At 40.8% G+C, this 23,468-nt stretch overlaps 1 protein-coding gene across 14 annotated transcripts in view; it reads left to right on the plus strand.

Moving 5' to 3' along the window:
• The window catches only part of TTLL5 (tubulin tyrosine ligase like 5), a 315,511-nt gene that overhangs the window by 257,771 nt on the left and 34,272 nt on the right, over nucleotides 1-23,468 (plus strand). For 11 of the 14 annotated variants that reach the window (XM_020875764.2, XM_020875763.2, XM_020875766.2 and 8 more), the window contains one exon: nucleotides 4,591-4,673. In XM_020875764.2, the coding sequence (XP_020731423.2) occupies nucleotides 4,591-4,673 (83 nt within the window). Of the gene's footprint in view, nucleotides 1-4,590; nucleotides 4,674-8,571; nucleotides 8,695-23,468 lie in introns of all 14 variants that reach the window. The other 3 variants (XM_020875771.2, XM_020875772.2, XM_070469660.1) reach the window with 1 other exon arrangement.

Consider the following 23,468-nt stretch of genomic DNA (forward strand, 5'->3'; position numbering starts at 1 on the left):
TTTTCTAAACCCAGCTTGTCCATCTGGAACTTCTTGGCTAGGCTACTGCTGAAGCCTAGCTTGAAGGATTTGAGCATCACCTTACCAGCATGTGAAATGAGCACAATTGTACAGTAGTTTGAAGATTCTTTGCCATTGCTTGTCTTTGGGATTGGAATGAAAACTGACCTTTCTAGTCCTGTGGCCACTGCTGAGTTTTCTATATTTGCTGACATATTGAGTGCAGCACTTTTATACTTTCAAATCTTTTAGGATTTGAAATAATTCATCTGGAATTCCATTACATCCAGCTAGCTGCTTCCTAATGCCCACTGACTTGACATTCCAGGATGGCTGACTTTAGGGGACTGACCATACCATCATGGTAATCTGGGTCATTGTGACTTTTTTTGTATCATTCTTCTGCATACTCTTGCTACCTCTTCTTAATCTCTTCTGCTTCTGTTAGGTCCTTACCATTTCTGTCCTTTATCATGCCCATCCTTGCATGAAATGTTCCTTGATAAATTCAGATTTCTTGAAGAGATTTCTATTCTTTGTCATTCTGTTGTTTTCCTCTATTTCTTTGCATTGCTCACTTAAGAAGGCTTTCTTATCTCTCCTTGCTGTTTTCTGGAACTCTGCATTCAGTTGGGTATATCTTTCCTTTTCTTCTTTGCCTTTCTCTTCTTTTCTCAGATATCTGTAAAGCCTGTTCAGACATCCACTTTACCTCCTTACATTCTTTTATTTTTCTTTGAGATTATTTTGGTCATTGCCTCTTGTACAATGGTACGAACCTCCATCCATAGTTCTTCAGGCACTCTGTCTGGCAGATCTAATCCTTTTAATCTGTTCATCATCGCCACTGTATAATCATAAGGAATTTGGTTTAGGTCTTCTTTTCCCTACTTTCCCTGCTTCCTTCAATTGAAGCCTGAATTTTGCAATAAGGAACATGATCTAAGTCTTCATAGAACTGGTCAACTTCAGCTTCTTTGACATTAGAGGCTGGGACATAGACAGTGGATTACTGTGAGACTGAAAGGTTTGTCTTAGAAATGAAGCGAGAACCTTCTGTTGTTTTTGAGATTGCATCCAAGTACTGCATTTCAGATGCTCTTGTTGACTATGAGGGCTACTCCATTTCTTCTAAGGAATTCTTGCCCACAGTAGTAGATATAATGGTCTTTTGAATTAAATTCGCCCATTCCTGTCCATTTTAGTTCACTGATTCCTAAGATGTTGATCTTCACTCTTGCCATCTCCTGCTTGACCACTTGCAATTTACCTTGATTCATGAACCTAACATTCCCAGTTCCCATGCAATATTGTTCTTTACAGCACTGGATTTTACTTTTACCACCAGACACATCCACAACTGAGTGTCATTTCTGCTTTGGCTCAGCCTCCTTGTTCTTCCTGGGGCTATTAGTAATTGCTTTGCACACTCTTCCCCAGTAGCATATTGGACACCGTCCCACCTGGAGGGCTTATCTTCCAGTGTCATATTTTTTTGCCTTTTCATTATGTTCATGGGGTGCTCACAACAAGAATACTGGAGTGGTTTACCATTCCCTCCTCCAGTGGACCATGTTTTGTCAGAACTCTCCACCGTGACCCATCTGTCTTGGGTGGCTCTACACGGCATGGCTCATAGCTTCACTGAGTTACACAAGCCCCTTTGCCATGACAAGTCTGTGATCCATGTATCCCTAAGTAAAAATAATAATACTATATTAATAATTAATGTTTATTCAGCCCTGAGTGTAATGCCTGACACTGTACTTAAGATGTACTTAAATAAGATCTACCATCTTATTTAAATCTTCACAACGTTATGAGGTAGGTCCTGTTATCTTAATGTTAAAGCCCAGCAACTGAGGAACAACGAGGGAACACATGCTTACCTTCCTATGTAAATATTTCCTAAAATACAGGTACTCCCTATGAGAACAGCAGAGAATCATTGCAGAAATAGATCAGTAAGTGCAAGTTAACATGCAGGCTCTAGACAAGCAGTGTTTTAAAAGTTCTCATTTAGGAGTGGGTTGTCCAGAAGTTGAAATGTATGTACCAGCATTTCCATGGAAAAACTTCTTGACCTGCATAAAGATTTCTCAGGAGGCAGGTAGAGTGGTCTGGTATTCCCATCTCTTGAAGAATTTTCCACAGTTTGTTGTGATCCACACAGTCCAAGGCTTTAATTAATATAGTCAATGAAGCAGATGTTTTTCTCGAATTCTCTTGCTTTCTGTATGATCCAGCGGATATTGGCAATTTGATCTCTGGTTCCTCTGCCTTTGCTAAACCCAGCTTGTACATCTGGAAGTTCTTGTTTCATGTACTGTTGAAGCCTGGCTTGGAGAATTTTGAGCATTACTCTGCTAGCATGTGAAATGAGTGCAATTGTGCGATAGTTTGAACATTCTTTGGCATTGCCTTTCTTTGGGATTGGAATGAAAACTGACCTTTTCCAGCCCTGTGGCCACTGCTGAGTTTTTCAAATTTGCTGGCATATTGAGTGCAGCACTTTCACAGCATCATCTTTTAGGATTTTAAATAGCTCAACTGGAATTCCATCACTTCTACTAGCTTTGATACTTCCCTAAGACTCACTTGACTTTGCACTCCAGGATGTCTGACTCTAGATGGGTGATTACACCATCATGATTATCTGGGAATGAAGATCTTTTTTGTATAGTTCTGTTTATTCTTGCCTCCTCTTCTTAATATCTTCTGCTTCTGTTAGATCTATACCATTTCTGTCCTTTATTGTGCCCATCTTTGCATGAAATATTCCCTTGGTATCTCTAATTTTCTTGAAGAGATCTCTAGTCTTTCCCATTCTATTGTTTCCCTCTATTTCTTTGCATTAATCACTTAGGGAGGCTTTCTTATCTCTCCTTGCTTTTCTTTGGAACTCTGCATTCAAATGAATGTATCTTTCCTTTTCTTCTTTACCTTTCACTTCTCTTTTCTCAGCTATTTGTAAGGCCTCCTCAGACAACCATTTTGCCTTTTTGCATTTCTTTTTCTTGGGGATGGTCTTGATCACTGCCTCCTGTACAATGTCACGAACCTCCATCCATAGATCTTCAGGCACTCTATCAGATCTAATCCCTTGAACCTATTTGTCACTTCCACTGTATAATCATAAGGGATTTGATTTAAGTCATACCTGAATGGTCTAGTGGTTTCCCCACTTTCTTCAATTTAAGCCTGAATTTGGCAATAAGGAGTTCATGATCTGAGCCACAGTCAGCTCCTGGTGTTGTTTTTGCTGACTGTATAGAGCTTCTCCATCTTCGGCTGCAAAGAATATGATCGGTCTGATTTCGGTATTGACCATTTGGTGATGTCCATGTGTAGAGTCTTCTCTTGTGTTGTTGGAAGAGGGTGTTTATTGATTCTCCCAGGTAAAATTTTTGTATGTCAACTGAAATCAAGGTAGACAGGCCCAACAAATAATGTATTTATGGGGCAATGGGTCAGATTACTTCTAGAAATTTTAAGTATATAGCAGTGTGTAGGACTGAAGTAATCTCTGTCTTCATGGAGCTCACATTCTAGCAAGGATGACAGATATTAAGCTCCCAGCTACCCCACAGTCCCATGGTTTTGGTAGGGGCTTTCCTGGTGGCCCAGTGGTTAAGCCTTTGTTCTTCCACTGCAGGGCATGCAGGTTTGACCCCTCAGAAGTTCTGCATGCCATGAGATGCAGTCAAGGAAAAAAAAATTTCAAAGAAAAAATATATATAATTTTGGTAAATGAAATGGAAGAATGACAAAGCTGTAAGAACCTGTAGCAAGCAGGAAGACCTGGCATAGTCTGTAGGGCATCAGACCAGTGTAAGAATTTCTAAAGCAAGCGGCTGGGGAACCTGTGCTGAAAGAATCTAAAATACTCTGTCTTATCTCTTGTCAAAACTTGGTATGAGGGGAGGTGCCTATATATGTGGTTTCTCAACCTTGGCACAGCTGATATCTTGGACTAGGATATTCTTTGGGGGCACTTTCCAGGGGCACTGTGGGAGAGGCTTAGCACCATTCCTGGCCTCTACGCACTAGATGCCAGCAGGCCCCACAGTCGTGACAACCACAGATATCTCAGCGTCACCAAATGTCCCTTGCTGGGAGGGAAGGGATAAAGGGCTAAATCCGCCCCTCCTTCCTCCCCCAGTTGCGAACTACTGTTCTACATAAAACGACTTTTTTTTTTAATGTCTTTACTTATGATTTATCTAAGTCAATACCAGGAACTTCATTTACTCATTCAGTAAACAAGCTATCTGTTGAGTGCTTATTAGGTGCAGGTGCTGTGATAGGTATTGGGGTGCTGGGGACACAGTCATGATCCAAGCCTATGTTTTCTTGAAGCTGTGTTCTAGTGGGGAGAAATGGACAATCAGTTTTAAAACATGTAACACTTCAGAAGAAGGAGATAGGTTGATAGTAGAAGTCCTTTCTGATAAGATGGCATCTGTACTTGAAAGAAGTCTTAAAAGAAGCGGGTGGGGGCAAACGCAGAAGCGAGAGGCAGCGCCCCGAAGGGCTGTAGTTGACCTCGCCTTGCTGTCTTCAGGTCTAACCAAGCCGCTTGTGTTTCAGAGGGGCCTCCGCAGAAGGGCAGCTGAACGGACTCCAGAGCAGCCTTAACTCTGCAGCCTTCGTGCCCATCACCAGCTCCACAGGTGAGTCCCGGGCGGGGCAGTGGGGAGGGACCCGGCCCACCCTTCTCTCCTCTGCCTCTGAGGAGAGCCCAGTTCAGAGAACGAAGCCTCCCAGGCTTCTGAAGCGTCGGCAAACGGGCACGTGGTTGCTCTCTTCTTTCAGATGATACATTTTAGGATGAAGTGGTATTTCTGAGCTTAGTTTGGGGTAGGTGAAATTTCCGAGTCTGGCAGAGTGTTACCAGATTTGCAGCATTTAGTAAAAATTGCCTGTATTTGACTGGCGTTTTACCACTTATGTGGTGTTTCCACACATAGTATTAGCATCTTACATCGAATCCTCACCGCAGCCCTGTGAGGTATACCCTTGTCCCCTCCATGTGAGCAAACAGACTCAGAAAGTGGAGAGCCGTGTGGGAGCTGATCCGTGGGTGCAGATCTGGAGCTATGGTCCGGTCTGCGTCCTGCGTACTGACGTCACGGTCTGTTGCCAGGTAGTAGCTGAGGGCCTCAAGCCTCTCAGCGTATAAGGCAGCACTGGCCCAGGGATAGTTTTCTGTGAGTAAGAGTTCATAAAAGTGCACTCATAAGTAGTCAGAAAATTGAAAGCATATCCACTATTCGATTCAACAAGTATTTATTTTTGAACACCTCCTGTGGAGAAAGTAGCATGCTGGGCAACTGAGACACATGAAGCAGGAACTAGGCCTTCCCTGCAGTCAAGAAACTTAGAGGTTCAGGGAGAGAGAGATTGACAGGATGTGGATGCAGGACGGAGTGCCCGGCACTGGGGACACAGAGAGTAATAGTAACGGCGCTGCTGTGTGTCAGGACACTGTGGAATGCCTCACTTGCCATAACTTATCTGTTCACAAAGCACACGTGCAATATGGGAGCTGTATTCCCTGTTTACAGCTGAAGAAATAAAGGCACAGACAGATAATGAACCATAATCCAAATTCCCACAGCTGGTCAGTGGTGGGGCAGTATTTGAACCCAAGCAACTTGGCCCAGGCTCTTTAGAGATAGAAGAGGGCTTCCTAGAGGAAGACGCATCTAAACCGGGGTCTGACTGTGACAGGTCAGCTGGGAGAGGGGAGGCCTGGGGTGGAAGGAGGTCCAGTAAGAGAGACCAGTGTGGGCAAAGGCCAGTGAGGGAAGGGGGCTGGTGGCGAAACGGGGCTGTGTTCTGGGAGCCCCCCGTATCGGTGTAGCTGGGAACTAGGGCCTCTGAGCTGGTGGCTTAAGAGTAGGGTGCAAGGGTGTGTGTGTGATATAATACACCTTAAAATGATGACAAGATTGTTAAGGAATCTAGTTCGTTTGCCTATATCATGGGGATAATTATTAATACATACACTTCATAGGCTTACTGTATATAGAGAAAGGCTCTGTAACTGTACCCAAGTCAGGTAATAATATGAAAAGAGTATAGATTTTGTTTTCCACTTAAACTCTTCAAACCTAAATTCAAGAAATAGTTGATGGGTATATAACTCCCCGCCCCCTTTCCCCCTAAAAAGAACTCCTAGAACGTGGTCGTTATTTTTAAGGAAGTTAAATTGCCTTAAATTTAACTTAACTTTAACTAACTTTAAGTTAATTTAAATTTAACTGAAATTTAGCTCAGGCGTACGGCCTGAGAAGTGGGAAGTTAAGAGAACCATGGCCTACCTAGAGTGATTTCCATGAGATAGAGCTCCTAGAGCCTCGGCAGCTCTTCAGATGTGCTGAGGCTGGGGAGGTTTACAAAGCTCAGGAGATCCAGGAAACCTGGATCTCCTATTTCATTTGCATGTCTACTTGATACATTAAGTGTGGAATTGAACTCTTTGCATGCACTCTGGGCAAGGAAGTTGGAAATTTGAGCGACCAGGCAGGTCACACTTCCAGCATCTTGATCATGAAGTAGTGTTAACTGTTGACGGTACTTAGAAGTTTCTGTAACAGTTGTACTGAATTTGGTATCAATAGAAAACCACAGAACACGGAGAAGTTGTACTCCTGGTTCTCCTAAGCTTCTATTATCTATGAATACTTTTCTCCATGCTTCTAACTGAAGATAAGTGCATTGTCTTCTCACCTTGTTTACATAGCCTTCTGTTGACTGCTTTTGTCTCCAAATGACTCTGGGCTTCTAAAGTCCTTTGAATTTGTTTCTCTTCCATGACTTCCTTGGGGTTCTTGATCCTTAGAGAAATGCTGATGAATGTGAGGTGATTGAGGTTCAGGCATTTTCCAGACTTCCCAATAAATGTTTTACCTTATCAATATAATAATAACTAAATAATAATCTGGCACTTCTGTGTTTCACCCACAAATTATATGTTTTTCTCTATTACACGTAGATTTAAAGGCATTATTCTGGGGGTTCAGAAGCACATCCTATAAAAAGGAGGAGATTAGGCTGCTATTAAAAGCATTTTTCTTTAAACCCCCAAGAAGGGAGAACAACTCCCATAATAAGTCAGAAGGTTTTCACGTCTTTCCGAGAGTTGGGAAGTTTTCCTGCAAAGGGCCCACTAAACTGCCTGTGAAAAGTGTTTTAGCTCCTGTCTGGTCCAGTTAACTCAGTGATTGAGTCCATGAATGTAGCAAAAGTCTGCTTCCTGACCTCTTGCCCCTTCCCCAAGTCTAGCCAACCAGGCCTTTAAGCTGTGTGACCCTGTTCATCAGGCCGTCTGAACAAGATAGCAGTTCATCCCAGGATGCTGTTGAAAAACCACTCAAAAGTCCTTTCCCACTGACGCTGGCCTAGTGACATTCCTTTTGTTATGAACATTAAATGAGGTAGTGAATGTGAAAGCTCTTAGCAGAGTGCTCTGTGAATGTTACTTTTCCTTGACTTCCCTACCTCCAGCTATATTCTGTGTGTGCTATAGAAGGGAAGGTGTAGAGTCAGCAGATTTGGAAATTTGAGAAGGAAGCTGGAATGAGGGCCTTTGGCTCAAAGCCAAAGCCACTGGCCCTCCTCCTTTATAACCATAGTGTTCTTGAGTTCCGAAGTGGTGATGGTGAACGAAAATAGCAGAGAGCAACAGATTAGATAACTGGCATTTCTCTCATGCTGATTGGATGGTGTAAACTACCATTGTTGTAGGACCTGAAGCCATACCAGCTGCCCTCATCCCTGTCCCTTCGCCTCCTCCTAAGCTTTTCCTGCCCTGGAGCCCAGCCTCCATATACACACCCCCAGGCTTTTGTTTTTTAAAGCTCTTGTAGATCTATAGTCAGAGAAAGGGACCTTACCTTGCCTGTCGAACACCAGTGCTGGATTTCATTTACAAGTAGTGAGAAGCAGTGTCCTCTGCTCAGCATTGGTCATGTGGGACCCTGGTAAAACTCTGGGTCGCTTTATGCTTTTTGCATGGGGACAAGGCCGCAGGGCCCCAGTGTGCCTGTGCCTGCCTACTTTGTTGTCTCTAGGACAAGAGAAAGGAACTTATTTCAATATGAAGTAAAGTCAGTGGGGGTCAGACCCTAAGGATCTAGAAATCACTTTGACTTTCAAATGAAATTATTTGCCTGGCCACTCTGGGTAGGATGACCTATTTTTCACTCTCAGATTCTTGTTCTTTTCACATGCATTGTACAGTTGTTGGAGATCCAGGGTGGCTTTGGAGTATAATAAATTAATAAAAATAAACCCTTGAGATTCTTGCCCTAGTGTCTTAAACACTTCACTGCTCCCAAAACGTTGTTCTCTCCCCAGAGCCACAGGGACAAGAATTTGGGTTTATCACCCACTCTTAACACGGTTAGAAAGCAAGAGAGAGGATAGATTCGATGTTTGGCAGGAAATGGGCACCAGCACCAGGGCGTGTGATGGTCCCCGAAGCCTAGTTTTAGATTTGACCTCTTGTCCTTTCAGCCAAGATTAAATAAAGTGTTAAGTGGGGGTTTTTCTTACATTTTTCAGGATCTTTGGAAGCTCCCCAGGTTATTTTCGCCAGATCCAAACCCTTGCCCACACAATCTGGAGCCCTTGCTACAGTTATAGGACACAGAAAACCAAAGTCGGTGAAGTCAGGGCCAATTTAAGGTAACAGTAAGAAATAAGAACATTTTTTTTTTCATTTATTATAACTTGCTGACTTTATGCCACAGCAAGAGCCTTAGTAGCTATCAAGAGAAGTGATAGTTTCTCAAAATGACAAGGAAATTGGCATTTTATAAAAACCAAATGGGCATTTTATAAAAACCAAAGCTCAGAAGGACTCCCCAAAATTGTGGGTCCAAGTTAAGCTACCGCTATCTTGCTTCTGTATTGACCTAACAGTAGGTGGCGCTGTGGCAGTAAGAAATCTCCTTAACTCTTCTGGAGGCTTTTGATTAAAAGTATGGGGACGTTGAGGCCAATCAAAGAAAGAAACTACAACCGTAATTGAGTTATTCACAAATAAAATGTAACAGGATATGTTGAAAAACATGATATTTAAAGATCAAATTGCAATAGCATCTAAAGAAGATGAATATTTATTACTGAAGAAGACTTTTAGACTATAGTTGAGTAATTTATGAATTGGACTTTGAGATAATAGGAGATAGGCAAAGAAAAAAAAAATTTTTTTTAATTTTTGGTGAGATTAATTATGCTGCTTTCTGAGTGAAGATAAATGTATACTATAATTGGAAAAAAAATTGGGGTTATAACCCATCCTACTACTTGTCCCAAAAAAGCTCCTTCATTGAAGGAATGGCCTGACTTGATCTTGTGAGATTATACCCACACTTTACCACTGCTACCCACACCCCTCAGTATTTTGTTCCCAGCTCTCACTTCCAGAAAATTCTATGAAACCACAAAATTTTGATGATTCCTTTCCTCTTTGCTCTGCCCTACACACTAAAGCATTAATGGCACACCTGCTATGAGCTTAATACTCCTCTTACCTCTAGTGGAATATTTATAAACTTATTTGAGAAGCATTATTCATCGAACTACCCCAGGAGAGGCAAAGGAGGGAGGAAAATTATTTACCCACCACAGGATTCATTTACATTGGATCAGACAGCTTCAAATATCTTTCCCCAGCCCATCTAAACTCTTTCCAAAAAGGAATGAGAAGAGAGGAGGGAACACCAAATCCACGGCTTGGTCACCTACCAAAACGTACCAGAGAAACTGAAAACAACCAGAGTGCTACTGGTAATCCTGACCCAGTGGTCCTTCAGTTCTGATACTAAGCAGCCTATCCAGTGAGGAACAACTCATAAAATATAGAAAACTAAAGCAAGAAGGTCAATATTTCCTTCAGGAGACTGGCAGCCAGGAGAATGAATATGACATCAAGCTCCAAACCAAACCAGCGGCCTGCCAAGAAGTACTAATGTCCCTCCATTTCCAGGACTGTGAGACTTGGACTTGCCTCAGTTGTAATATCACTTTCCTTGAACCTATTTCATTAGTATCCCTTACAGTCCACCCAGAACATTACATTGGCAACATAGGCTCATCAGCAAAGAAGCCCCGGGAAAGAGCTCGTCTCTCAACACGTAAATCTCCGTTGCAAACACAGACCCCGCTGAGCCTGAGCTGTACGTAAGCTAGGGGTGGGGGGGCTGCTGTGCCGTGGGGGTGAGACCACACGCCAAGTGTGTATGGGCCCAGAAGACAGTGGGTGCAGTGTAACTGCGGGGAGGCCCTGGGGGCAGGCCCGCCAGCCCAGCAGATGGCAGTGGGCTGCCTCTCCTTGAGCAGGGGAGCTAGGTAGCTTACAAAGTAAAGAGACAGAACCCCAAGACAACCCATCACCCAGACGCCTGCTTTATTCCCATTTAAATGCAGTGTAGACAGAATCACTGCTTGGGCAGAGGTCTCTTTAGCCACAGTCATGAAGGAAAGTCATCACCAGCTCTGACAGCCCTAGAACCTCTCCATATATGGGTTTAGAGAGGCATTCAGGTTAAATTCAAGGATTTTGATGTGTGTTTGCATAGCATGTTATATAAGACTGAAAAAACCCTAGTTGTTCTTATCAAAAAATGAGATGTTCTGAAGGATATTGAGGACTCAAGACTGTTTAAGATCCTGAATACACTGCCCCAGGCAAGTGACATATTTAAAAATATGCACTGTTCTATGTCTTCTTAGATTCTTTATTATCTATTTGGCATCCATTCATCTCAGAGTCAATTATGTCAACTCGGTTTTCTTGATGCTTTGGCATTTGGGGACCTTACAGACTGCCCCTGCCAGGCAAGCTAATTCCTAAAGATAATGACAACTTGCCCACATATGTGCCTTTCATATACTTACCAGCCAGTCCCAAGTTTATATCCCCGACTACCTCCTTATCTAACTCTTCCGTGGCAAGTCAAAATTTCCCTTGCCCTAAGTCACTCTGGGACCAGGGACCAAGCCAGTAGAGACCACCCCTATAGCCCAAAGCCCGCCAGAATTATTTAAACTAGCCAGTCTTAAGCTGTCTACCCTGCCCCGCCTCGCCTTTCCCAAGGAAACTCCAAATAAGGCTCTGGCCTCGAGTTTCCCCTCTCCTCTGTCTTCCGAGAGCACTGACATTTGCCCCTGGATGGTGGGCGTGACCCCCCTCTCTGGGACCCACGACCAAAATCAACGTCATCCTGCCAGGCCTAGTTCACACCTCCTCCTTAGCCGTGCTGACTTCAGCACAGCGTACCCAACGTGTAGTTTCCTAGAACAGACATCAGCAGGAAGAATGGCTTTGATTTGTTGCACAAGGAACCAGGAAAAAATCTGAATCAGTTAGGTTTGTATCACCCAGTTCTAAGCAACTGGTCATAGTACTTCATTATAGGCTGTATTGCACAAGTGGTGTTTGAACAGTAGGTGTTTTGCTAGTCTCAATCTGGCTGCAGCCACACAAGAAGGATGTGGGTCCCTCTACATGGCAAAATCGCCTGGCTGCCAGCCATTGAAATTTCATGCTTTCCTGTCCTGAGGCCTCTTTCATTTCATGTAGTAACTCTTTCTACATTCAGCAACAAAACTCAGGCATATCTGAACAACCTGGGTGGAAATGGGGGGTAGGAAACAGCCTATCTTTCAGTTTGAGGGGAAATGGTGTGTGTGTGTGTGGGGTGCTTCTAAGAACCCATCCAAAGGGGGTTCATTTGCCTTAAAGAAAATCAGGGAACTCTGTTTCTGAAAGGGATTAAGAAATGGACTACTGAGATAACATCTGAAAATGGATATTGTCTCTTGCTGAGTTGGCAAAGTCCCAAGAGAGGAGTGATGATTCTTCAATTGTTAACAATTACTACTTTGTTATAACAAGAGGAGGGAAGTGTGGTGGCTCCTTTCTCAACTTACATTTGTATTAAGGAAGCACAATCACCTTCTAGGGGGAAAAAATGCCTGGCACCCTGGATTGTTAGAGCTCTACCTACCACTGCATCTTATAGTAGGTTTGTGCTGTCCTGTGTGGTATCCATTCACTTTGGGTGGAAAAAGATCCTGTTTATTCTTGCAGTCCTGAATTGGGCAAGCAACCAACATAAAGTTACCTTACCCTGGGAGCCTTTATACTTTATCGCTACAAGTTATCAATCTATACTCCGTGGTTATTCATCCAGTGAACCCACACATCGTGCTTCTGGCTTCAATGAGATGCTTGTTACAGGCAAATACCTTTGCTTTGCCATCCTTTTATCCTTAGGACATAATTGCTCCTAAACATTCTAAAGAAAGAAAACGGCATGCTAAGCCATGCCTGTCTTTGGAAAAAGCAAGTTTTGCCCATGGAAATATTTACAGCTCTGCTGCCCGACCTGTAGAATTTGAACTGGGTCCCAAAGAGTGTGTAGGTAGGTAATGCAAGGTGTGGAGAATGGTGATTTGAAGTATATTGCCCTGTGGGCTTGATTCGCATTTATAATTATTCTGTATTCTTTCAAGTTAGGATTATAAGGCAAAAGACTTAGATTCTCTTAAGTCCCCAGAATGAAGATCATCACTAGTAAAGCAATAGTCTCTTATAGTTCTCTGATCTCATCTTTTGGACATGCAGATATGTCCATTTAGGGCTTCTATAAGTATCAGGGAGCCCTCTTCTCTTAAAACCTATACCCAGGTTAACTGGTTATGTGATACCAAAGAGGAGCAGCTTGAATGTGTGGAATGTCCTTTTAGCTTCATCAATAAAATATAGCACGTATCGCCAGTATAAAACGGGGATATACCTGAGAAATCCAACCTGGTTGTCAGGGTGTGAAGAAGAAAGTCAGCTTGTTAAGCTGCTGTTTTAGTGTTGCTTGTTTGTTTGTTGGCTGTTGTTGTTGCGTAGCAGAATCACTTTTTTTTTTTTATCAGTTGGATTAAAAAAGTGACTTTCCCTCCTGCCATTCACTTCTAGTTTGCTCCCCAGGGAAATTAAGACATGTGACAAGACATCTGATGAGTTATTTTTAAATTTTTTTATGGCTGAGCTGCAAATTTTAGTAAATAAAGAATCATTCATAGTTAATCTTCAGACATTAAAATAGGCAGTTTCTAGAAATGTCACTTCTCTCAGGCCTTGCATTTTCTATTTACTCATCCTTTCTACTCTTCTCCACTGTAAATCGCCATTATTCATGGTCCCTATCCTTACCCTCCTCTTTTCATGCTGAGGATTCAGGTTGTCTGCAGTAGCCTTCTGATTGTCGAGGTGAGAGAGGCCCTCGGTTTACCTCTGGTACAGAAGTTATTGTACATAAGCTCGGGAGAGACAGTCTCAAAAGTCAGACCTCATGAAAACCTGCAGCCTTCTCTGGGACAGTTAGCAGCTATGGCGGCTAAATGACACGTCTGTTAGTCCATCCCTATGACCAGGTCATCTCTTGTCTCCTCAGCAACTAGTTTTCATTGTTCTCGGATGAACAGCTCATGACCATTACTCATGGCTCGACCTCTCTGTGTGATTCTTTCTCTCCCCACTTGCTGCATTCAGCTTTAAAAGAGTCAAAATATTTTCCATTCACTCATCTAGCAAAGCGTCACTGGTGTGCAGAACTAAAGTTAGGTAGCTGCTGCCTTTCAGATGTCAGGCTGCTTCTAGTGTTAGCCCGATTATGTGATTTAAAAGTTTCCAGTCTGTGCACAGCTAGCAATTTTCATCAGCTGAGATTGTAGCTAGGCAGATATAGCATAGACTTCTCATCTCTAGCAGAGTCTTAAAAAATATAAAACCATGTGCAATAAAATAATAAAATATAAAGAGAAAATCAAGGCCAAGAAGTATATATTTCAAATTTTTCAAATATCAGACCAAGTAGAATTACTATAACTGAGGTTGAATCTGGTTCTGAATCTCCTAACAACCAGGACGAAATGGGAAGTGTGATGGATAAAAGTATATAATTCTCATTATCAAAAAGGGAGAAATACTCTGGGGGAAAATTAAACTTCTTACTAACTCTTACTCCAAAAGCGGTATTTTCCTACTTTAAGCAGAGGACACTGAATGACATAGTACTGCCCTCAACATCCTAACATTCCAGAAGTAGGTCATGTTTCTTGGCACGACCAACAATGAAGGCAAAATATTTCAGTGCGTGTCAACGAAGACAGTTTTGTGAAAGACAAAACTAATATAATCTAAGTTTCTTTGTGGTCCAACATAATCCAAGTGTAAAGGATTGGTTACTTAGAGGACTGGATGGATTGCATGTGCCATAGACAGTCCGAAAATACAACTTCTCACAATTGATTGCTTAGTAAGAGCTAGTTGTGCTCTTAGGCTAAAGCCCAAACACCTGGTCTTCTACATTACTGGTTGAAGATGCCTTTGTATGCTTTGGAAAACAGGTGGCACAGGTAACATTTTGTGAACACTGTGGAGGCTGAGTGATATTCTCACCCCATTCTACGGCGTATTTCTTCTCTGTGCCTTTATTTGTATGTAATTTCCTCTGCTTGTGCACCATCCACCTCCTCTTGCCCTTTCGCGTGCCCAATCTGATTTAGATGCTTTCTGACTATGCTTCAGTGGAACCCTGTGATTACCTCTACTAGAATGTGACACTTGGAACATTCTAATATCCTCAGGGATCACTTGACTGTTTCCCCCATTGGACTATAATTCCCTGGAAGGCAAGGATCAGCTGTGATTTGACTCTGAAACCCCAAGGCTTAGCACAATGCCCAGCCAGTAGCAGGGACTTTAAAAGTTCAGATTGAATAGATGAATGAGTGGAATTTCATGTTTCTGTCTGGGTGTATTCTTTTGCCAATATCTGGAGTACCTATTCACCTATACAAATGTTTCTTATCCTTTAAGGATCCAGTTAAGTTTTTTCCCCTCCAATAATCCTTACTCATATAATTACATTTATCTTGTCATTTTTTAAATCCCTAGAGCACTTATATTTTATACCACAAAGTTCAATGCTTCAAGTATTTTGTCATCTTTTATCATTACTTACTTCTGGAGCAAATTGCCTCTTTCAGTAGGACCAGAAATCCTTGAGGGCAGGATTATGTTCTGTAAATTTCTTAAACTTCTAGCAATATCCAAAATGCATTACCTTGTAGTGTCAGCCCTTAAGAAAAAACATACGTAACACACATAAAATTCTTCTGGAAAATACTTTATGCCCTCTGTTCTCCTCACTTTAAAGTAAAATGCTTAATCTCAGAAGATTACAATGAAAATTTTATAAATAAAGCATTTTATTATTAAATAGTCTTCAAAACTAAAATCACCTACCTTATAAATTACCTAGTGTTTCTAACCTATTTCTTGCAATATTCTAAAACTACTTCCTACAAAATAAAGAATGACTGATCATTACTTTTCAGATTACAACCTCATACACATTCATAACCTTGCTATATTCATTTATAATGCAGAATTCAGGATAAAGATGTTCTGTTTTGGACACATCAAGGATCTCTTTATAACAATTAAAATGAGGTATAGTTTTTGAAAAATATTATCTTTCAACTTTTTTTTCTTCTGTACTAACTAATTGGAGCTCTTTAACTTTATCACATAGATCAGGTTTTGCTTTTCAACACTGAAGTGTCTTTTTTATTCTCTTCTGAACTCTCCATAAATTCTTTTTTTTCTTTAATTTGGCTGCTCTGGGTCTTCATTAATGTATGATCGGGGTACTCGCTAGTTGCAGTGTGCAGGCTTCTCGTTGCAGCAGCCTTCTTTTGTCGCAGAGCACATGCTCTAGAGCATACGGACTCAGTAGTTGTGGTACATGAGCTTAGTTGCCCCGCGTCATGTGGGATCTTCCAGACCAGGGATCGAACCCATGTCTCTTGCATTGGTAAGTGAATTCTTAACCACTGGGCCACCAGGGAAGTCCTCCATGAATTCTTTAGGCTCCTCTTAAATTGTATAATACTTGACATTGGACACTATAATATTAGGGCTCTGCTTAGTATTGATTATATTTTAAAATTTGTCATTATGGTTCTCAAGTCATATGTTACACTTTTTATTTATATTTGTATGGTATTCTCAAAACCAAAACTTAAAGTTCTCTCAGCCCTTATTACCTCTCACCTTCCCTACTTCCTCTTCCTTCAAGTTCAGTGCCATATGCCAATATCACTGGTATCATCAACAACAATACCTAGCTTTTGTAAGAATTCCATTTAAACTGGAAGGAGCATAACTCTGAAGTTAAGAGCGGCCTGTCTGGGCTCTACCACTTCCCACTTGGCAACCACGGGCTAAATCACATAACCTCTTTGAATCAGTTTTTTCATCTGTACATTAAGCATGAAAGCATCAGCCTCAGGAATTCCTGGGTGGTCCACTGGTGAGGACTCCATGTTTCCACTGCAGGGGGCACAGGTTCGATCTCTGGTTGGGGCACTAAGAACCCACATGCCCATGTGACCAAAAAAAAAAAAAAAATCAATCTTGCAGGATTGATGGAAAGATTACAGATTGCCTCAACAACAGAAACTAATCAACGTGATTTATAAAGGAGCAAAGGACTAGAAATAGGCATTTCTCCAAAGGAGATATGCAAATGGCCAATGAGCACATGAAAATATGCTCAACGTCACTAATCATAAAGGAAATACAAAGCACAATCACAATGAGATATTACTTTATACTAATTAGGATGGCAACTATTTACAAAAAATATATATAGAGAAAATAACTAGTTTTGGCAAGGAAATTGGAGAAATGGAAATCTTGTGTTTACCATTGGTGAGAATGTCAAATGGTGCGGCCTCATATGGTGGTTCCTTAAAAAATTAAAAACAGAATGACCATATAATTCAGCAGTTTTACTTCTGTGTATATACCCAAAAGAACTGAAGGCAGAGTCTTGAACATATATTTGTATGCCCATATTCATAGCAGCATTATTCCCAATAGCTGCAGGGTAGAAACAACCCAAGTGTCCATCAATGGATGATGGATAAACAAAATGTGGTTATACACATACAATGAAATGTTATTATTTAAGAATAATATTATTATCTTTAAGAAGGAAAGAATTCCTGCACTGCAACGTGAATGAACCTTGAGGACATTATGCTGTTAATTAAGCCAAATTAACCATTAGCCAAAATGATAAATACTATATCATTCCACTTATATGTGGGACCTAGAGTCATCAAATTCATAGAGACAGAAAGTAGAATGATAGTTGCCAGCTTTTTTCTGGTGATTAGTGATGTTCCACATCGTCTCAGATAGCTATTGTCCATTTGTATATATCCTTTGGAAAAAGTGTCTGTTCAGATTCTCTGCCCATTTTTAATTGGATTGTTTCATTTTACTGCTATTGAGTGGTATGAGGTTTTATATATATATGTATATGAAGGTTTTGGATATTAATTGCTTATCAAATATATGACTTACAAATATTTTCTCCCACTCCATAAGTTGCCTTCATTTTGTTGATTATTTCTTTTTGCTTTGCAGAAGTTTTTTAGTTTAATGTAGTCTTACTTGTTTATTTTGGTTTTTGTTGCTTTTGGTGTCAAATCCAAAAAATCATCTCCAAGATTGATGTCACTTCATGGCAAATAGATGGGGGAAAGTGATAACAGTGACAGATTTTATTTTCTTGGGCTCCAAAATCACTGTGGACGATGACTGCAGCCATGAAATTAAAAGATGCTTGCTCCTTGGAAGGAAAGCTATGACAAACCTAGGTAGTGTATTAAAAAGCAGAGACATCACTTTGCTGACGGAGGTCTGTATAATCAAAGGTATGGTTTTACATGTAAATCCATGGCTGATTCATGTCAATGTATGGCAAAAACCACTACAATATTGTAAAGTAATTAGCTTTCAACTAATAAAAATAAATTTTAAAAAAAGGGGATGGTTTTTCCAGTAGTCATGTATGGATGTGAGAGTTGGACCATAAGGGAAGGAGGCTGAGTGCCAAAGAATTGATGCTTTTGAACCGTGGTGCTGGGAAGACTCATGAGAGTCCCTTTGACAGCAAGGGGCTCAAACCACTCAATCCTTAAGGAAATCAACCCTGAATAGTCATTGAAAGGACTGATGCTGAAGCTGAAACTTCAGTACTTTGGCCATCTGATGTGAAGAGCTGACTCACTGGAAATGACTGATACTGGGAAAGATTGAAGGCAGGAAGAGAAGGGAGTGACAGAGGAGGACGAGATGGTTGGATGGTATCTCTAACTCAATGGACATGAGTTTGAGCAAACTCTGCGACATAGTGAAGGACAGGGAAGCCTGGCATGCTGCATTCCATTGGGTCGCAAAGAGTTGGACATGATTTAGCGACTAAACAACAAGAAGATTGATGCCAAGGAGCTTACTTCCTATGTTTTCTTCTAGGAGTTTTACAGTTTCAAGTCTTATGTTCAAGTCTGTAGTCCATTTTTAATTAATTTTTGTATATGGTATAAAGCAGTGTCTTTTTTGCATTTGGCTGTCTAGTTTTCATAACACTGTTTATTGACGAAATTATCCTTTCCCAGTTGTATATTCTTCACTCTTTTGTCCTAAATTAATTGGTCATATCTGCATGAATTCATTTCTGGGATTTCTGTTCTGTTTCATTGATCTATGTGTCTGTTTTTATGCCAAAACCACATTGTTTTGATTACTGAAGCTGGGTAATGTAGTTTCAAATCAGGAAACATGATGCCTCCAGCTTTGCTCGTTTTCAAGATTGCTTTAACTATTCAGGGTCTTCTGTGGCTTCATACAGATTTTAGATTGTTTGTTTTATTTCTGTGAAAAAAAAATGCCATTCAAATTATCATAGAGATTGTAATGATTCTGTAGATTGCTTTGGGCAATATGAGCATTTTAACAGTATTAATTCTTCCAATCCACGCACAGAATATCTCTCCATTCATTTATGTCTTCTTCAGTTTCTTATGTCAACATGTTATAGCTTTCATTGTACAGGTCTTTCATCTCCTTGGCTAAGTTTATTCCTAGGTAGTTTATTCTTTTTGATGCAGTTGTAAATTGGATTGTTTCCTTAATTTCTCTTTCTGTTGGTTCATTGTTAGTGTTTAGTAATTCAGCTGATTTTTGTGTATTGATTTTGTATCCTTAAATTTTATGGAATTCATTTGTTCTAATAGTGTTTGGTGAAATTTTTGGGGTTCTCTATATACGTCATCTGCAAACTGTGATGGTTTCATTCTTGCTTTTTTATTTGGATGGCTTTTATTTTTTTCTTGTCTAACTGCTCTGGCTAGGGATGGTATTGTATCACATAAAAGTGAACATCCTTGTCTTGTTCCTGATTTTAGGGGAAAAGCTGTCATTATTTTTTTGCTTTTCACTGTTGAGTATGATATTAGCATTATATTAACATGGGCTTGGCATAGTAGTGTTAGTTGTTCAGTCATGTCCTACTCTTTGTGATCCCATGGACTGTAGTCCACCAGGCTCCTCTGTCCATGGGGATTCTTCTGGCAAGAATAGTGGAGTGGGTTGCCATTCCCTTCTCCAGAGGATCTTCCTGACCCAGGGATAAAACCCAGGTTTCCTGCATTGCAGGCAGATTCTTTATCATCTGAGCTACAGAGGAGCCCAAGAATTCTGGAGTGGGTAGTCTATCCCTTCTCCAGCAGATCTTCCCAACCCAGGAATCGAACTGGAGTCTCCTGCTATAGCCTTTATTATATTGAGGTATATTCCCTCTGTAGTCACTTTATTGAGAGTTTTTAACTTGGATGGATGCTAGTTTTGCTAAATGCTTTTTCTGCATCAGTTGTAATGGTCATATCATTTTTATCCTTCATTTTTTAAGTGTGCTATAGACACTGATCTGTGAGTGTTAAGCCATCCTTGAATGCCTGCAGTAAATTCCACTTGATCATGGTGTATGATCCTTTTTAAGTATTATTGGATTCTGTTTGCTGATATTTTGTTGAGGAGCATTTTTCATCTGTTCATCAGGCCTGTGATTTTTGTTTTCTGTGGCATCCTTATGTGGTTTCGGTATTGATATATTGCTGCCCTTGTAAAGTGAGTTTGGAGTGTTCCTTCCTCTTTTGTTTTTTGGAAGAATTTTGAAGGATTGGTATTCTTGTTTCATAGACTCAGTGAAGCTACCTTGTCCTGGACTTCTGTTTGTTGAGAGGTTTTTGTTTATTGATCCAATCTCATTTTATGTTATGAATATTTTACTCCACATTAAAGAAAACTATAGATTCTATATGCAGTGCACCTAGTAGTGCTTGGTACATGACAGGCTCTTGATAAATGATAGTTCTTACTGTGGTGTCACCATTCAAGGCACATGGCTTCATTATGATCCTTGAAGTCATATTATTGTTAAATAATATTTTAAAAAGTTAGATTCCCTAGAAAGCAAACTCTAAGATGTACATTAGTGTGCAGGAAGTTTATTAAGGAGTGCTCTTGGGATCAGCACCTTTAGAAGGGAAGGGAATGGAAGGAAGCAGGATTGGACAGTGGGAGAAAGTACACTGTGATGCAGTGACAAAAGAGGCCTCAACTGGCCCCCAAGAATGCTATAGAACTGAAATGACCTTTCAGATTTGTGAGTCATGGTGAGGAGGCTAGGGCACAGTTTACATACTTAGTTTCTGCTGATCCGTCCTTGGATATGGGCTTCCTGGGACGAGAACATAACCTTTAGTAATGGGGCAATCCCTAGAAAGGGCTGAGGGTAGCAGTGGAGGTGGGGAATGTCTTTCATTCCTGCAGAGGAGGGGAGTGAACATGCATTACCATAGCAGAAATTTAGAAATAAAAGTCAGGTTTTAGGGCCTCCGAGTCCATTCAGGCTCATTTCTAGTCCTCTGTATTCATGAGTAAAATGCCCATGTTATCATTCACATTGTTAAAGCAATGATTAGGGAACTTTCAATTGAGTATAGCATTTCTTTTCAAATCCTTGGTGATTAAGAACTAGTTATTTTCCTTTTCAAGTCCTACATGGACTGTTACTTTAATAAAATAGATAACACAAAAAAATTTACTACATAAATAAGAAAACATATAATAGATATGCTAAAATTTATTATCAACAGATTCATCTGTAAAATTGCTGTGACAATTTGCTATAAAGGTTGTTTTGTTTTTGTTTTTTTTTTTTTTTTAGTTCTACCATTTTATTGCTACCAACCCATCTCCCTCCACCCTCGTGCACACATGCTCAGTCATGTAACCCCATGGACTGCAGCCCGCCAGGCTCCTCTGTCCATGGACTTTTCCAGGCAAGAATACTGGAGTGGGTTGCCATTTCCTCCAAACTATAAAGGTTTTAACTGCCCACTTTCAATTTCTAAACTTGTCTCATTGTAGCCTAGTAACAAAGAGTTCTCAAAACTGGTACCAATCTGGGACTCCACTCTAAATAATTCTGGGTTACAGGATTCTTACAAACCATTGTTGCTGCTGCTGCTGTTTAACCGCTGAGTTGTATCTAACTTTTTGCAGTTCATGGACTGCAACCCATCAGGCTCCTCTGTCCATGGGATTTCCCAAGCAAGAATACTGGAGTGGGTTGCCATTTCCTTCTTTTCCCGACCCAGGAGTTGAACCTGCATGTCCTGCTTGGCAGGCAGATTCTTTACCGCTGAGCCATGCTGATGTCCTTCTAAGCTGACATTGGCAATATGTGGGTTAAATGAGTGTTATTTCTCAATCTAGAGGTCTCATCTTTTGCTATTCTTGGGGAATCCATAGTTCTCTTCAAGCCTGGCCTGAATCTAGGCCCACCATCAGCATTATAGGTTCCAGGTATGAGTAGTTCTAAGGCCATTACTTACCCAAGGCTGTAGTGGAGGAAAGGAACAAAGACTGTTTCCTTGTTTAACAGGATAAGAGTCATTAGGCATCTATTCCTGGGACTAGGAAACTGACTCATCTCTTGTAATCCTCTTGGGACATTTGATATAAGGGTGGGGAGATAAGAGGACAGGTAAAGGAGGTCTGACAAACAGGTCACGTCCTTCAGGAAAGAAGTAGTAGTAAAACAAAGGGGTCATATACATTCAAAGGGTTTATAAAGCTTTCTTGTCTAATTTGGGGAGTATGAGCTAAGTCCAAGCTATGGTTATAGCTTCAGTTGACCTATGAATCCCCTGAAATTGTATAAAGAATATCAGGTGTGCTGCATTTGTGTCTTTTGGATAGTATTCTCAGAATAACCCCAAAACTCATAATCAATTACTTAACTTCCTAGCTTGAAACATGGGTTATATTTCCCCACTTGCAAGGATTCAAAGTCAAGTCACCAGACATTCTCACTTGGATCTACTGTACTGTTTCCTTAGTCCATCAACCCTTGCCATCTCTCTTCTTCCTCCTTTCCATTCTCACATCATTGTGAACATTTCAAGATGCAAACTGTTTCTGACATACACATACACTACCTGAAACCCTTCAAAAAAAGCTTACCATTGTTCTTGGGATCAAAACAAAACAGGATAAAAAGTCTTACATGCCTACCTTCCATTCTTACCCCGTACACCACCTTTCCCACATGCTTTCTCCATACTAACCATCCTGGTCTTCTCTGAACCCCCCACACTTCCTCAGTCCACAGAGCCTTTGAGGATGCTGTTCCACCTGGAATGTTCTTCCCTTACCCTCAGATGAATTTCTTTTCTCTGGTCTCTCTGATTAGGGCATGTCCCCCTTTTACAGCAACTGAACAGCTTCTCCTTCGTAGCACTTGTTACAGTTCCTTTGTGATTTCCTCTTAGTGTTTGTCTTTCTCACTAGACTCTGAGTTCCTTGGGGACAAGGACTGTCTGTGCTATTCACCCCTACATGCCCAGGGTTGAGCAGAGAAACTGTAGAGAAAGCTTGCCATGGTTTTTATGAATGAGTTAGCAATTTCTTCTTCACTTAACAGAGAAAATTAAGGTGTAGACACTAGGAAACAGCCCAAGTTCACATAACTGACAGATGACAAATCTAGGCTTTGAACCTAGATTTGACTTCTAAGCCCTTGCTCTTAACCACTGTAATCACAGTAGAGCTGCTTTAAAAACTGAGAAAGGTTATTAATGACCCCTGTCTCACTTAAAGCAAAGTTCATATGCTCCAGGAGGATATTATACTCATTAATATACATGCACCCAGCACAGGAGCACTTTGATATGTAAAGCAGATCCTTAGCAGACATAAAGAGAGAGATTGACAATAGTACAGTATTAGGGGACTTTAATACCCCACTTTTATCAGTGAACAGATCATCCAGACTGAAAATCAGTAAGGTAATAGTGGTCTTAAATGACACAACAGAACAACTGGACTTAATAAATATCTACAGGACATTATGTCAAAAACAACAGAATACACATTCTTTTCAAGTGCACATGGAACATTCTCCAGGATAGATCCCACGCTGGGCCACAAAACAAGTCTCAGCAAATTTAAGAACACAGAAATTATATCA

This window comes from Odocoileus virginianus, chromosome 6 (genome assembly GCF_023699985.2).
Source record: "Odocoileus virginianus isolate 20LAN1187 ecotype Illinois chromosome 6, Ovbor_1.2, whole genome shotgun sequence".
Taxonomy (NCBI): Eukaryota; Metazoa; Chordata; class Mammalia; order Artiodactyla; family Cervidae; genus Odocoileus; species Odocoileus virginianus.